We start from the raw sequence: 15,528 nt of genomic DNA, 5'->3' as shown, positions 1-15,528 counted from the left end.
ATCGTCGCCGCCTCCGCCGCCGCCCGACTGCCGCTCGTACCTGTTCTTGGTCTGGTCAGGCTCGGGCGCGAAGCTGGCGTCGTACGCGGTGCCCTCCGTGTCGGCCTCGTAGGAGGCGGCCGCCTCTACGGCCGCCGCCTGCGGGTCGTCGTCGTACCGCTGGCCTCGCTGGGTGGCGGGGACGGCAGGCCCAGCAGGCCCAGCTGGCCGGTGGTTCCGGTGGTGGCCGTGGTGGTGTTGGTGGTGCGGCGGCGGCGCCTGACGCACCTCCCGGATCAGCTGCACGTCCTCCAGGGGCACGGCCACGTAGCGCCGCGGCCGCGCGGACGCCGCACCGGCGCCCAGCAGGATGCCGAGCATCGCCGCCACCACCAGCACCCCGACGCTCTGCGTGTCCTGGAACCAGAGCAACGAGGGGGCAGGGGCAATGAAAGCAAGTCCCGCGGGCGCAGCTCCTTGGCGGAGGCGGAGGCCGGCGGAGGCCCTCCGGAGGGCGGAGGGGCTTGCCCTAGGGCTTACCTGTCGCATGGTGGCACGTCGGCGGCGTCGCGACGGGAACTCCTCGTGGTGCGGGGGCGCGCTGCTTTTATACGGCGCCCGGCTTTCCCTTTCCGCGCCTCGCCTGGCTTTGCCTCCACCGTCGCACCCGAGTCGCATTTACCGCCACAGTGACTCCCGGGTCGACGCACCGCGTTGCTCGCGTACCGCGTCGTGGAGAGCCAAGTCAAGCCACCGCCGGAACACTGCATTGCACTGCATGCACCCCAGCCACTCCCGCCAGAGTGTTGCATTGTTGCATCGTGAGGCAGTGCGGGGCAGGCTCCTGCACTGGGAACGTGTCACGTGTGCGGTGATCTTCCGCGCACTTCCGCGCATCGCGAGCCGGAGGGGAGGGGGTAGAGTCCAGTACCGATCGAGCTCAGGGTACAGAAGTACGAGGGGGTAGCTTTCACCTCCAGGCGTTCATTCGAACTCAAGTCGATTCCATGTCAAAATGCCCCTCGCCACCCCTCAAAATATATGAACTGAATCGAGGGACGCTCTCTGTAAAGGGCTGCTTTGTCGTAAGCGCAGAGTCAAGTTTCTTTTCGTTGCCAACCGTGGCCGGAAGGAAAAATGGCCCGGCCAATTTTGTGTGTCGCTCCAGTGCACCTGCTGGACGGCTGGACAAGGCGGCCCACCGATCCGCTGCACTTTTTGTACAATCGGCGCGAAAAAAAGTGCAGACGGTGATTCGGATTCGGACTCACCCGTATATTACGACGCTCTTGTGTTGCATAAGGCGACAGCGCGCGGTTCGCGCGGTCACCCCCCGTGTCCTCTCTGTTCTCGCGGCGCCACAGTGCTTCTCTCTCTCTCACCCCTACACGACGCCCCATGAGTGCGAGGCAGACAGAGCGACGACAGCACTCGGAATCAGCCTGCTCCCAAACAATGCCCCTGTGGTTTCTGCCTTTCTGCCGGCTTACGCCAAGAACGCCAAGCGCCTTGCCGGTAGGCAGCCCATCGGACACGACGCTCCTCTCGGTTGAGGAAGATAGCATGGAAAGATAGAGAATATACCCGGTGGCGGCCGAAGTTTTCGGCGAAACATGACAGAACGGACTGGACGGGCAGTTTTGAATCACAATATTAAGCAAACAAACAAACACAGTTCTTACTTCATGCATGCATCCTGCATTTTCTCAAGGGATTTCCCTTGTTGACTGTACAATTTCTCATCCTCTCTCCCGAAGCTCGAAGCGCTCGAGCACATGCACATATTCACTTTCAGTTTCAGTTTCGGACGGACATTGCCGCTTGTGCGGGTGTAAGTTTCGACAACATACAGTTGTTTTTATTTCCAATTTTCATGTTTTGGAGTACTGGGGATAGCTGAATACTTTTATGTGCAGTGACAAATATATTTTAAACTATGGTCTTTCTAGTGTAATTCTTATTTTGGAGCAAGTGCATGTTTTATTTAAATATAATTGTGCCGCATCAAGATGGAGCTGCCCCAACCTCCACAAGGTAAATAGTTTAGCTGCTGGTTTCTGATTTTGCGGAGCGATGTAAGACACTAATTCAATACAAACTCTTCACTCGCAATTTTGAGCTTGTGTTTATGTTCAAAATAATGATCCAGTGTCAAACTGACGTTTTATGAAGGTTATGTTCTCTTGAGGTTTTCCATTCTGAAAGGGTCTTCTCAAGATTACTTTATTTGTCTGGCTTCGAAACCTTGCAGAAAATATATTGTAAATAAAAGTAGTTTTGTAATATTGTATAGTTCCTGAGTAAAGTGATCAAATTTTAAATTCTGTTTTCCTATACTGTTCCATCTCTCTGCCTAGATGCTGTTGCTGGCTCTCAATGTATCTATCTTTATGTATTTCAAATTTCAGATATTGATCTTCGTAATATTATTGACAAACTAGCTCAATTTGTTGCTAGAAATGGACTTGAATTTGAGCAGATGACCAAAAACAAGCAAAAGGATAATCCTAAATTCAGCTTCTTGTTTGGGGGAGAACATTTCAATTACTATCAGTATAAAGTTACCACAGAGCAAGCAAGTAAGTTTCTTAATCAGGTCACTTGATTAGGTTTCACTTCAGTTTAGAATAGTTCAATTATTCTCTTCTTTGGCATTTTGAAAGTTCTGAAGCAAAAGAGCAAGCACCATTCTACTTTGCCTGATCTAGCTGGACTTCAACTCCCCAACCTGTCGAGTACAAATGCTACCATGGATTTATCAGCTGCTGTATCTGCGGCTCAATGGCTGGTAAGTCAATTGAAATCATTTAAAATCTAATTTTGATAAATGATTAACCATTTCCTTTTAAACTGACGTATGGTTTTGTTTTGTTAATATTTTAGGCAGCGCAGCAGCAGTCATCAATATCTACAGCACCACCTTCAGTTTCTAACGTCTCTTCATCAACATCAGCGTCTTTAGACTCAATTGCACAGCAAAAGCGAGTTTTGCAAGATCAAATCCTGCAAAGTGAACAGAATCTTGCAGCTCAACATGCGGTAATAACCATCTAAGACGCATAATTTTACAATAAATGCATCAACATTTTACCATTATCAGCTTTCTTTTCCTTGTGACAGGTATTGATGCAGCAGCAACAGACGCAAGTGGAGGAAGCATTAAAAAAAGCCCAAGAAGCTCGATTAGATCAGCTTGGTATTGATGCTGGAGTGCCGTTTGCAGAGTTTGATCAGATTCTTGCACCAATCATTCAATCCTGTACTAAAGATTCAATATCTGCTGGCAAAGGCTGGATCCTTCAGAAAGCCACAAACCCAGCAGCAAATTCAGCTCTGGCACAGTTTCTTCTAGCCAAGTACGTTTTCGTGCATTTATTCATGTGTGATTGGAGTGGTGACTCTGGTGTAGTTTCACAATAATAATTTGAATATTCTGTTTTAACAGGGTTGTAAATGTAGGAAAGGAAAGTAATGGTCCTCAACCCACAGCTAGTCCATTTTCTCAACGACTACATTTAATTTATTTGGTGAATGATGTTTTGCATCATTGGTGAGTTGTCTTTCTGGTGGATTCCCCTTCAATTCTCTTTCTTTTTTCATTTTTTCGTTCCACACAATAGAAGTGGGAGCAAAGTCAGGAGAGGTCTACATATCATGTGGCAATATGTTTCTCCCCTCCCTCAACCCTGAACCCTCATGAATTCTCCCAGTCTAAACTTCCTATGGGCTCAATATAACACTTCACCATCACCTCCTTTCCCCCCAAAAGTGTCACATAATATGTTGATGGCCCGTTAATTGTAACACTAACACTATACTCCTTTTACTTGTAGCGTACGCAAAAATGCTGAAGAACTGAAGAAAGCTCTTGAAAGTGTGGTTGTACCAATGTTTTGCTGTGCGTCTATTGGTTTGCCCGATGATCAAAAGTCAAAACTAAACAAGGTGAGGTGGTCAAACATATGAATATCAGTGGAAGTAGCTTTGATCTTGTGAACTACTGTGGAACTAATCCCAATTTTAATTCTGATTTTTTTTTTTTGCAATCAGCTTCTTAATTTGTGGGAGTCAAAAAGTAATTACCTTGATGAAATCACCATTGATAAACTGAAACACCCCACAAGGTCATGGACAGAGTATCAAACAAACCTTATAGAACAATTTTCTTCTATCATTTCGTCCATTACAACTGCAACCAAAAATACTTATGAAAATTATCAGTCTCAACATCAGGCATTTGTCAATCATGCCCTGCAACAAATTCAGGTATATTTGAATTTAAGCATATTTTCAGTTGTAACCGATCATAATAATCATTTAAAAATGAAACAAGCTGAGCTATTCATAACCAAAATTTGTCAAAGATTTTGCTTTAACTGTTTTTCCTTGTATGAATGAAACGAATTTTTATCCTCTTAGACTCTGGAGCAACAGCAGCAGGCTTTGGCTGTTGTAGCTGCGGTATTGCCATCAACCCAGCCACTTCCTTCGCAACCAGAAATTCATCAACAGTGTGATCAGCCACCACCGTTACTTGTGTCCCATCAGTCTCAGTCCACATCAGCTCCACTGTCCCAGCCTCCTCCACTAATGAACAATTCAGAGTACTCCAATCCTCCAGCACCCATCTCTCTGAACCAAATGCCCCCAGCACACCCTGCTCTCCCAACCCACCCAGGTCACTCAGCCCACCCAGCACACCCCGCACACCCCGCACATCAACCTCCCCCTTCAGGGCCGCCTCCAAGTAATTTCTCTCAACCGCCTCCTGGATTCTTTCCAGGTAGCTTTCCAATTGGTAAGTTTTCCTTTTCTGTAGGAATGCGCTCTAAATGTGTCAGTGGCTGACAGGATTTTTGATCCGTTCCTCTTGTTCTTTTCATTTTAGGCGTTGAGTTGCCAGATTTCAGTCGCCCTCCACCTGGCTTTCCTTTACCTCCACCAACCATCGCACCAATCCAGCAGGCTCCACCAGAGCCGATTGATGATTTGGTTCCAAGTGTGCCCTATTTTGATCTACCAGCTGGTCTCATGGTGCCTCTCATCAAGGTTCTGTACTCATAAATGTTAAAACTATTTAATTTTCTCTTAATCTTGGCTTGTTAACTTTCAGGTTTTGTGTTAAAAATATATCTATGGCTAAAACTCTGAAATTTCTCTTTCATTCTTCAAAATACTGAAAACATGCTCTACTTTTGTTTTCCAGCTTGATGATCATGAGTATAAACCGTTAGATCCGGATTCTATAAGGCTACCACCCCCTGCTCCTCCTAGTGAAAGACTTTTGGCAGCTGTGGATGCATTTTATGCTGCACCAGGTCATGATCGCCCACGAGACAGGTATGCTCTGCTTCTTTTAATTTTTAGCAGTAGATATTTTTTGATAGTACTGAATCTAACTAATGTTCTATCTTAGTGGTCTAAGTGTTTCCAGAAGAATTGTTGATAGTGAAGGCTGGGAAAAACTTGGCCTCTATGAATACTATCGAGCAAAGAATCAAGCCCGTAAGAGAAAAGAAGAAGATATCATTGAAGGCATTAGAGAAAGATCTCGATCTCCCTCACCTATATACCGCCCACCATCACGAGAAAAGTCACCTACACCCAAGAAAAGATATAGAAGGTATGATTTTTTTTCCGCCCCACTCAAATTCATAAACTGGTGACTTTTCTGTGGCCCTTTTTATTCTGATTCATAGCCCTACTTACTATACTTATATATGTTACTTTTTCAACAGTGCATCCCCCGAAAATGATAAAAGTAAAGAAAAATCAAAAGACAGGGGACGATCGCATTCACCCTCTCCAAGTCCTGTTCGTTCAAACCCTAACGAAAGTACAGGGGCCGCCAGTAATGGTAGACGTTCACCTGTGTCTACTTTAAGAAGACAAACAAGACCAACATACAGGCATTCAAGATCTAGATCCAGGTCGAGATCAAGATCTCGTTCCAGTTCTCGGTCAAGATCGAGGAGTCCTCCCAAACAAACTATAGATCGAGACCGCAGCCCTACACCTCCTTCATTTCTGTATGTTCCTTTAGATTAACAAGCTTTTTTGAACCTCTAGGAGTTGGTTAGTTAGTTCGTTTATTAATATAAGTTACTATTTTGAATATTTCAGTGGTTCTACATATGCAAAGGCTACAATGGAGCGTTTAGATGAATCAAATAAAGGACACCAGATGCTCAAAAAGATGGGTTGGAGTGGTGCTGGTCTTGGTGCTAAAGAGCAGGGTATAGAACAGCCTATTTCTGGAGGAGAGGCAAGTTTCATTAATTTTCTTTTCATCATAATTTATTCAGAACAATAGTCTCCTCAGCATCTCGAAATTAGTATAAATTGTAGACATATTTTATAACATTTGCCTACCATGTCTTTGATTCCAGATTCGTGATAGGACTGACATGTATAAGGGTGTTGGTGTTAATTTAAACGACCCTTATGAAAACTTCCGGAAAAATAAGGGTCAGGCTTTTATTTCAAGGATGAAAGCCAGAGCTGAAGAACGAACATAATTGAGGTATTCCATTGAGACTTTTACAAAGTATAGTCCTTTGCATTTTTCATGTTTTAAGTCGGACCGCGCCCTATCTCAACTGCAAAGTATTACCTGCTTTGCTAGAATCCTCAGTATTATCATCCTCTCCTTTTCCCTACCAAAGATGTCTCACTTGTAATTATGAGTTGAGGAGCATTTATGCTTGTTGATGGTTTGTGGCCTGGTGTAGTGGACTGCATACAAAAGTATCTCAAGAGGCCAATAAAAGAGGCAAGGGGCAATGATTTTGATGCGCTGCATTTGCATCCACATCCTGACCCCTCAACCAAGCCACCCATTCATCAACAAAAATAAATGTCCCCTTAATATTTGTTTACTGTTTTGAATTTTTCTAAATGAGAAATGAGCCATGTTTACTGTGGAATTGTGACAGTTGGCTGATAATGCATCTTGACTTAGATGGTAGAAGGATGGAAGACAAAGAAGACCTATGTTTCACTTCACCCTTAATCATATGTTTTGGTAGTACTTTGCTTTCTTTCGCACATGATTTCATTTGAAAAACTGAAGTCCTGAATAAAGTCAGTCCCTTTTTGAAAATTAAAACTAAAGTCTTGATTTTGTTGAAGGTTCAAGTCTGAATTTTCAGCAATGGCTCTATACAAGCTGCATTGGATTCTTTTTTATTTCTTTTAATTTCTTCTGAATATGTTGTACAGTGCTTTTACGAAGCAATGAAACTCTTTCATTATCCATCTCATGAAATTCAAAAGCAAACTCAAAATGCTGAGAGTTTGTTATAACCTAGATATGTGTTGTTCACATTTATGGTTCCTATACATTGTATATTGATAATCAATTTAGTTAGATTGTTACCCCCTTTTTTAGTCAATGTTTGAAGTTTGCTTTAGTATTTTAATTAAGTGCTGTCATCTATGTCCTCTTTTATTTTTACCCTGGACATGTTTTGTTGGCAAACATATTTGCAAAGTGCACCACTGTGATAAAGCACCGCTGTGATAAGTAGTCATAATAACATCCCACTGTCATCTTTTTCCAGGAGCAGGATATTTTTTGACTCAAGAGCAAATTTGGAGAAAGGGGAGAAGCGGGTGCCTTGGTGTTCGTTTGTTCAAGAGGCCTTGACACCTTGGTTTGGTTTAGCCTCTCCCCTCTCTCCGTGTGCCTTTCTTTCATCAAAGGAAATTATCACTGCATGACTTTGACAAATTAATTGCGTCAGTGACCTCATGTCTATTTCCATTTTCGATTGCCTGTGTGGTCCGAATGTCCATTCGGCCCTTTCCCACCCTGTACCCCTGAGAAAGAAGAATATTTGCAATGGTTTTTCATTGTGTGTGTAAATGAAATGAACTGACTCAAGATATGTCTTGTTATCAATAAATTTGTTTTTTTAAAAATGAATTAGCTTTCTCTTATTGAAGAAGTATATCCCTACATGCATCTCCATGAAAATACACTCCAGGTCTAGAACAGTCTTTAAACCCAGCCTCAATACGTCGTAACAAAGAAATTTAAAAAAATGCCCCCAATTACCCCGGTGAACCGATAAACCCTGCTAGACAGTATGATTCGCCGTGATCGAGAGCGTGAGTTCGCCGATTCCAAACTCTCAGATCCGATTTTCGAGTCCCGCCATGACTTAAGATCTTTGCGACACGGTCTCAGGACGGATCCGGCCTGTCAAAGACACCGCTTTGCCAGCCGATGGGAAATGGCGGCCTGTTCTTGAGAGCGATATATCTATTTGTCTAAAAGGGAATGCCCAGTAGCACAGCTTGGCGGCACCTCACTGCCGCGGAGGGGGCGACCACCCCTCCCGAAGGACCCGAAAGGTATACTTTTTAGGAAGATTTTGGCGTCTACTCCCTGAAAGTTAGGCAAAATCTCTCACAGCAGGTATCACACCGCCCCTCCCGCGGAGGCAATCTGTGCACACCACTAAGCGAGGTGGTAGCAGCGTCGGCCGCTGCCCCCGCCCCTCCTCCAGGAGGGAGCGCCGAAATTTTCAGAAATGACGTCCCATGCGCTCAAAAATGTAAATTTGCGTCACAAATTGGCGTTGGCTTCTAGCTCGCTTCGCTCACCTCAAATCTTACTCGGATATGTGTGTCTTTTCTTCTTGTCGTTGGAAGTGAATCAATCTCAGTGTGTCAGAAAGTCCACACCTGGACCCCGAAAAGTGTCAAAGTGGTGACTCCACGAGGCGTTTGGCTTTTAGCTCGCTTCGCTCGCGTCATCCGGTATTGTCTTGGCGCTTGCATGCATGCATAGAAAGTCAATGAAACCTAATGAGAAACCTTTTTACACAATATCGGCAATATTGCCCTTGTCACTGCGACCAAGCCGCGCCATGCCCCGCGCTCCCTTTCCCCCTTCTCCAGCGACGCGACGCGACGCCCGCCTCCCCCTCCCCTCGCCCGGCGTCGTCCGGCGTCGCCCCCACCCTTCCCCGACGACGGCGCACGGCGCGGCGCCGAGTCCTGCCGGCGGAGTGGTGGAGCTGGGCGGCGCGGCTCGCCGGTTCGGTTCTGTTTCGCGTTGCCCAGGGCCCAGGTGCAGGGCGGGCAGGTTGGTTAGTCGCTCGCCGGCGCGCAAGCTTGGACGTTGTGGAGCGGTCTGTGTTCGCGGCGCGGCTCTGGACGCGGTGCGACGAGGTGCAGTGCGACGCGGCGATACGTGACGCGACGGGACGGCCACGCGGCCCGTTGCCTGCGACTTGCTGCGACTGCCCGGAGGAAGACGAGGGGCTGGTTCGGCCTGGTTGGCGGCCGCGCACGCCGCGGGGCTCTGGATAAGGCCGTTCTGGCCGTGGTGGCCCGCGCCGCAGGGACAGGTGCCGGACTGGTGCCGAATCGCGCAGCACCGGAGACCGGAAGTGTGATTGTGAGGCAGATTCGGGCATTCGGCGCGCCGCTCGGGGCCGCTGCCCGCGCTGTCCGCGGCCGGGGCGCTGCGGTTGTGTTTGGAATTAATTCGGCGCCGGGTCAAGGGCCAGGCCGCCGGGCCAGTGGGGTGGAGGTCGCGGCTGACGCGACGCCCTGCTTGGAGGCAACACCACCACCCTCCGCCTGCACCCAGCATTTAAAGGTAAGACCGGCCTTACAGTGTGGCGGCACACGCGGCTCGGCCCCGGGGGGCACTTGGTGAGATTCCGAGGGAGGGTTTCCGAGGGTTTCTCAGCCTGCTCCCAGGGAAGGCCACCACCGGACCCGACCGGACCGGCCCTGCGCGGCCCTTCGATGCGTCACTGATAGCCTCCGCTTCCGCCCCCTCCAGGCCCTAGTCCTAGTGGCCCTTGCCCGGCTTGCCCGGCGTGCCCAGCCCCTTCGCAGGGCACTGAGGGTCGTTTTCGTCGCTGTCTCTCGCACCTATACGGGACGCCCCATGAGTGCGAGGGAAACAAAGCGACGAAAAGGACTTTCGGAGGCACAGGCGCGTGGGGTGGTGTCGGTTACACCGCCATCCTTGCTCCGCCCGGTACAGCACATCACTGCGGGCAGAACTGCACAAGCACTCCGTTTTCCGCCTCGGCCGGCTTCTGTACCGCCCGAGGCATGAGGGGCCCAGCCAACCGCCTCGCCTCGACTGTCTGACGAAGCAGGCGCCGAAGCCTCCGAGTCGTTTTCATCGCCTGTCTCTCTCGCACATACACGGGACGCCCCATGAGTGCGAGAGACAGAGCGATGAAAACGACTCTCAGTCCGCAGGAGCAGCAATGGCCAGTCGTTAGCAATCGGCGCATTCATTCCTGTGAACATCGGCGAGCCGATCCATCCCCTGTCGGCCGTCCGCCTAATCAGCACCACAGCGGATCGCTTCGCGTCTATTTGTACTATCACAGCGGTTCTCAACCTTGGGCGCGAAAAAATTTCGAGGGGTCGCGGCGAGGTAACTGGGGTCGCTTGGGATGGCGGTGGTTTCCCAGCTGGCCCACACGCCGAGCACTGGCGGGAACAACTTTTAAGTTGATCAAAACGGCCACAAATGTCTTTAAAAAATCGTGTTTTTGGCCGACTTTAGGCATCCACTGCGTCTGATCCGAGGCGGTATTTCGTCCTCCCTCAACGGGCAATTGGTCTTTAGACCTTTCTTTAGCATGCCTTTGTTACGGAGTGCGATTATCTGCCTTAGTTTGGGAGCAGTATTGCCGCAAAGTTGATCAAAACGGTCACAAATGTCTGAAAAATCGTGTATTGATCAACTTTGCGGCAATACTGCTCCCAAATTAAGGCAGATAATCGCACTCGGTAACAAAGGCATGCTAAAGAAAGGTCTAAAGACCAATTGCCCGTTGAGGGAGGACGAAATACCGCCTCGGATCAGACGCAGTGGATGCCTAAAGTCGGCCCAAAACACGATTTTTCAAAGACATTTGTGACCGTTTTGATCATTTTTGCGGCAATACTGCTTTCCAAACTAAGGTGAATTATCGCACTTTGTATCAAAGGCATGCTAAAGGAGGGGTCGCGTGGGGTCGTGAAATTTTTCCTGGGGGTCGCGGAAATTTTTCGCTACAAATTTGGGGTCGCGAACCGAAAAAGGTTGAGAAACGCTGCTCTAAGGTGCAGTGTGTCTGGCAGGTACACTCCGAGGTGCAGTGTGTCTGGCAGGTACACTCCGAGGTGCCACGTGCCTGCAGATACACTCCAACGTGTCTCCTTTCCTGTGCCATATCCATTGTGCCCGTCCTGCCTTGCATGATCTCGACTCGATGCCGCGATGCCGGATACGGAGCAGAAAGCGGCCGCGGTGACTGCAGAGACACCGAGTGACTCCGAGTGACACCGAGTGACTGCCCGACAGCGACGTAATGACGTGTGGGGCGGAAGGGAAGGGGCGAGAGGCACGCCCTGGCTGTGGAGGACTAGAGAGTCTCTAGAGAGAGGGAGAAAGAGAGACTCCGGGTTCTCTCCACCTCCCTCGCACCTCGCGCCAAACCGCCCTTCCTGCCCGACATGGGCATGGCGTGTCCCACAGTGTGTCGGCGAGAGGCAGGGCCCGGCAGGCGCGCCAAAAGTGTTGTCATCCGCGTTGTTCGGCGTTCGCAGTGTTCGGCTCACGAGACGCTGATTGATCGGGCCGAAATGACAGCTTCCTTCCCCTTCCCGGTGCGTGCGCGGCGCGTGCGCGGTGCGTGCTGTCACTGTAAAACAATCCCGGAGGCGTGCCAGGCCGTGCCAGAGACCGCGTCATTATTTGGTGGCACAAAGCGCCACGCCTTTCATTTGTCCCACAATGCGAGCGGCCCGTACAATGCACACCGCGCACCGCGTCAATCGCCCGATCGGCTGTCTCTCTCGCACTCATGGGCAGCCCGTTCTGGCGCGAGAGAGGCAGAGCGACGACAACGACTCTCGGAATGAGTCTGCTGCACCCACCAGTGACACGTCTAACTAGGCGGGGGCACGACCTGTGTGCTCCAGTGTGCTCGCCCGCGTGTCCGAAGGTGTCCGCCTGTCTGCCCGTGTCCTGCCAGCAGTCTGATTCCGAGAGTCGTTTTCGTCGCTCTGTCTCTCTCGCACCCATACGGGACGCCCCATGAGTGCGAGAGAGACAGAGCGACGGTCCCGCCCGAGTCGTGATCCCGTCCGCTCATTCCAGCTCATGGCTGAGCCGATTAACGCCCAAATGGCCCTTCCACGCGTATCCCGAGCGGAAAAAATAGATAAATAGAAAGGTGTGTGTTTCTTGATGAGGCGGCCGCTGTCGTGGGAATCGCTGCATGCAGGACGGTCCACAAAGGAAGCGGTTGGCTCAGTTAAGTAATTAAGTTTAGTTGATGCTCTGTTAATAGCAATTATTTGGTCGAATTACCCTGAAAATACACTAGGTTGAGACTTGACAAGAGCTTCTCTATAAACTAGAACCCCGTTTTTTCAGTGTATCTTTAGGCTGTGACAAGTGACGACAACTGTCCAACTTCGCAAAGTTGACACCCAGATCATCCTATGCTAATTTTTTTTCGACCATTATTATTGCTCGATACATTAATTTTTCCCCTTATGTCGCTTTGACGAGAAACAGAGGTGGGAAGGGAAGGCCTCCTCCTCCCTCAGTCTCGTCAGAGTCCGGCCGGGTCGGGTCGGGCCGCGTGCAGTGTGGACTGTGGAGCAGTGATGAGTGGATTTATTCAGCCCGGCCTCCATTGAGTAGGTCAGGCCTGCAGCCGGGCCTGCAGAGAGCAGTCGGGCCTAGCCGGCCGGGCCTTAGCCGGGCCGGCCCGGGATAAACACACATTCAGATTCACACGGCCGGGACAATGGGCTGCCTGCCGCGGGGCTCATCTCGTCCCAGCACTCGGCGAGGGCCGCCATTTCAATCAAAGTTTTGCAATTAGGCGAGATTCAGTAATACCAACTTTGCAATCCGCGGGGTTTTGAATTGTATTTGTCTTGACCGCCCGGTGCGGCTGTAAAGTTAAAGTTTGGCCGGCCGTAGTATTCGGTGATTTTCTGGTGCGACATTTTCGGGTCGCGTGTCCACGCTCAATTTGTAAGTCACGGACGACTCTCGTCGTGTCGGATGTAAGGTACCCTTTGATGACGGGCATTAAATTCTCGTGAGACGCGCGGCGCGCGTTGGGGTGCCTTTGTTTGAACTGCTGTCTGGCCTAGTCTGTGTGCCTTGTACTCGTACGACCCTGTACGGCCTGTACGGCCTGCACGGCCTTTTCGGACCGCGCGGCATGCACTCGCTCAAATAGCGCCCGGGCTAACGACGCGGTGTGTGTGTGTGTCAGTGTGTGTGTGTGTGTGTGTGTGTGTGTGTCAGTGTGTGTAAGCGAGAGTGTGAGTGTGTGCGATGTGTGATGTGTCGTGGGAGAGGAGAAAGCGTTCTAGTAATGAGCCCGGTGCCATTCCTCCCACTCATCAACACGCGCCCGTCCTTGTTTAATAATAACAACAATAACAACAATAATAATAAGCAGTCACACTGAAAAGCCGGGCAGCAAACACAACAGAAACAGTGTGGGACCGCGCAGTCATATTTCACTGGGGCTTCGGGAAGACAATGCGGCCGTCGCGGGAACGCCGAGTGCGAAATAAGGCATGATTCGAAGCTGCTGTTTCTTTGGTCCGCATTAGTGTATCAATGCCATAAATACAAAGGAAGTTGATTCAGCCGAACGCAAAAAAGCGGCAGGGGCAGTAATAAAGTGGCGCGCGCGGGCGCGGCGGGCACGAGATGGTTACCTGCGCCTCCCGCATCAAAACAATGAATGCACTCCTTTCCCTTTGATTTATTATGCATATCGGGCCGGGCCGCCTAGGCCGACTACGCTGGCGGGACGGGGCTTGCGGCCTGCTTGCAGCACTCGCAGGGCTTGCAGTGTGGCTACCGTCGTCGGCGTACGCCCACCGCCACGCCCCGCCACCTCGCAAACACAATCGAACCGCGATGAAGCCTGCCGGCAGACTGATTCCGGCAGTCGTTTTCGTCGCTCTGTCTCTCTCGCATCCATACGGGGCGCCCATGAGTGCACCGGTAAAACTGAAGCGTAGTTGTATGCTTGATTCAAGCATACAACTACGCTTGAAGACTTTACGCTTGACGTCAAGCGTAGAGAAGAAATTCTCCCATGCATTTAGATAGGCGGGAGAGGGGCAAAATGGAGAACTATGCTTGAAACCGAGCGTAGTTCTACTACGCTTGAAGAAAGGCGTAAAACTACGCTTGAGTTCTACCAGTGTGCGAGAGAGACAGAGCGACGAAAACGGCACTCGGAATCATGCCCCGCATGAATGGGTAATTTGACCGGCCCTTGCACCTGCAAGTCGATGATCCCGAAGCCTCGTCGCTCTGCCTCCCTCGCACTCGTGCGGCGTGCCAGAGGGCCGCGAGGGAGGCAGAGCGACGAAAGCGCTGTTCGGACGCAGCCCGGCCGCTGGGACGCGCAGACACTCATTCGATTTTCTCGCAAGTGAATGCGCCGCGCCGCGGCGGCCGGGCACAGCCTTGCGTCATAACCGCCTGTTGGTAGCTGCACTGCCGCCGTGCCGCCGTTCGTGGAAGTGGAGTTCACTCGGAGTAATCCCATCGGCGTGGACTAGACCACTGCGCTGCTCCCAGTCATCTATCTATCTATCTATATCTATTGACAGAATTGCTCCAGACGCTCATGCAGCTGCACAGGTGCGCTTTTCGGTGCTCTTTGTTGTTGTTGTTGTTGTTGTTGTTGTTGTTGTTGTTGGAAGACCGCTATGGAGCGGAGGGGCGTATGCTGCTGCCCTGAAGTCCTAAAAGGGTGAGTTTACGTTGCTCTGCAGATCTGTTGTTGTTGTTGTTGTTGTTGTCGTCGTCGTCGTCGTCGTCGGGGACTCTACTGGAAGTTGTAAAGCGCGGCATGCATTGTGCTGCCGCCGCCCTGGACAAGCGGGGCACCCCGTGCTCCCAGTGTCTTCCAGCGTTGATGACCCGGGCGGCGCAGGGCGAGTCCAGGCGGGGCGGGGCGGGGCGCGAAAAGTGGGGTGCGTTCGGAAACAAGCGCCAGCCGGGCTTGGCGTTCGTTGTCTGCAGCGTTGGCTGCGTGTCGGTGGCGTGGCGGTGGCGTGGCGGTGGCGGGCCTGAGTCGTTTCGAACGCACCCCGCCACTTCCTGCCACTTCCTGTGCGCAGCAGCGGAGCAGCCGGAGCCACGGTGCCTGTGGGTGACTGTGGGTGACTGATGGGTGCGGACCAGACGGCCTGCCGACGACAAAACGCTGCAGAGCTGCAAAGCGGCCGTGTCGCGTTGTTTGTTTTTCGTCAGCACGTCAATGGGACGTATTTAGCCCAGAAAAAAGGAGAGGAGGACGACGAGGAGACGACTGGCGCTAATCTGTGGCGGAACTGCCTACCTCTGCGGACGCGCTGTTTTGCGCCATTCGACCCGACCCCGCCACTCTCAGCCAATGGCCGCTTGCTTTGTGGTTCAGGAAATCAGCGAACCCCGGCATGGGTAGCCGGGACATCCACGCGCAAACTAGTTGTCAGTATTTCTGGCGAATGCCGCAAGCGGAGTGAGTCAAATGGACACTCGAGGCG

At 50.8% G+C, this 15,528-nt stretch overlaps 1 protein-coding gene across 4 annotated transcripts; it reads left to right on the top strand.

Moving 5' to 3' along the window:
• Nucleotides 1–1,768: 1,768 nt before the first annotated feature.
• Nucleotides 1,769–7,906, top strand: LOC117653392 (calcium homeostasis endoplasmic reticulum protein). 4 transcript variants are annotated; one of them, XM_034399046.1, is made up of 17 exons: nucleotides 1,769–1,810; nucleotides 1,929–2,013; nucleotides 2,388–2,558; nucleotides 2,643–2,767; nucleotides 2,863–3,018; nucleotides 3,100–3,335; nucleotides 3,425–3,529; nucleotides 3,813–3,924; nucleotides 4,030–4,245; nucleotides 4,399–4,777; nucleotides 4,868–5,028; nucleotides 5,186–5,319; nucleotides 5,396–5,602; nucleotides 5,718–6,008; nucleotides 6,103–6,244; nucleotides 6,369–6,502; nucleotides 7,542–7,906. In XM_034399046.1, the coding sequence occupies exons 2-16, from the start codon at nucleotides 1,989–1,991 to the stop codon at nucleotides 6,495–6,497; spliced, it is 2,589 nt and encodes an 862-aa protein (XP_034254937.1). In that variant the 5' UTR covers nucleotides 1,769–1,810; nucleotides 1,929–1,988; the 3' UTR covers nucleotides 6,498–6,502; nucleotides 7,542–7,906. The 4 variants fall into 4 exon arrangements, with proteins under 4 accessions (XP_034254937.1, XP_034254954.1, XP_034254946.1 ...); XM_034399063.1 differs by having other exon boundaries at nucleotides 1,778–2,013; nucleotides 2,688–2,767; XM_034399055.1 differs by having other exon boundaries at nucleotides 1,778–2,013; nucleotides 5,405–5,602.
• The last annotated feature ends 7,622 nt before the right edge of the window (nucleotides 7,907–15,528 follow it).

The sequence above is a fragment of the Thrips palmi genome, unplaced genomic scaffold (assembly GCF_012932325.1).
Source record: "Thrips palmi isolate BJ-2018 unplaced genomic scaffold, TpBJ-2018v1 HiC_scaffold_10, whole genome shotgun sequence".
NCBI lineage: Eukaryota > Metazoa > Arthropoda > Insecta > Thysanoptera > Thripidae > Thrips > Thrips palmi.
The sequence above is the reverse complement of the archived record's forward strand: the minus strand, read 5'-3'. Positions and strand labels throughout refer to the sequence as shown.

Coding starts and splice junctions, on each gene's coding strand:
- LOC117653392 (XM_034399046.1), top strand. CDS start 1,989: ATGGAGCTGCCCCAACCTCCACAAG. Junction 3,925..4,029: donor AAAAGTCAAAACTAAACAAG/GTGAGGTGGTCA, acceptor TTTTGCAATCAG/CTTCTTAATTTGTGGGAGTC. Junction 4,778..4,867: donor TCCAGGTAGCTTTCCAATTG/GTAAGTTTTCCT, acceptor TTTTCATTTTAG/GCGTTGAGTTGCCAGATTTC.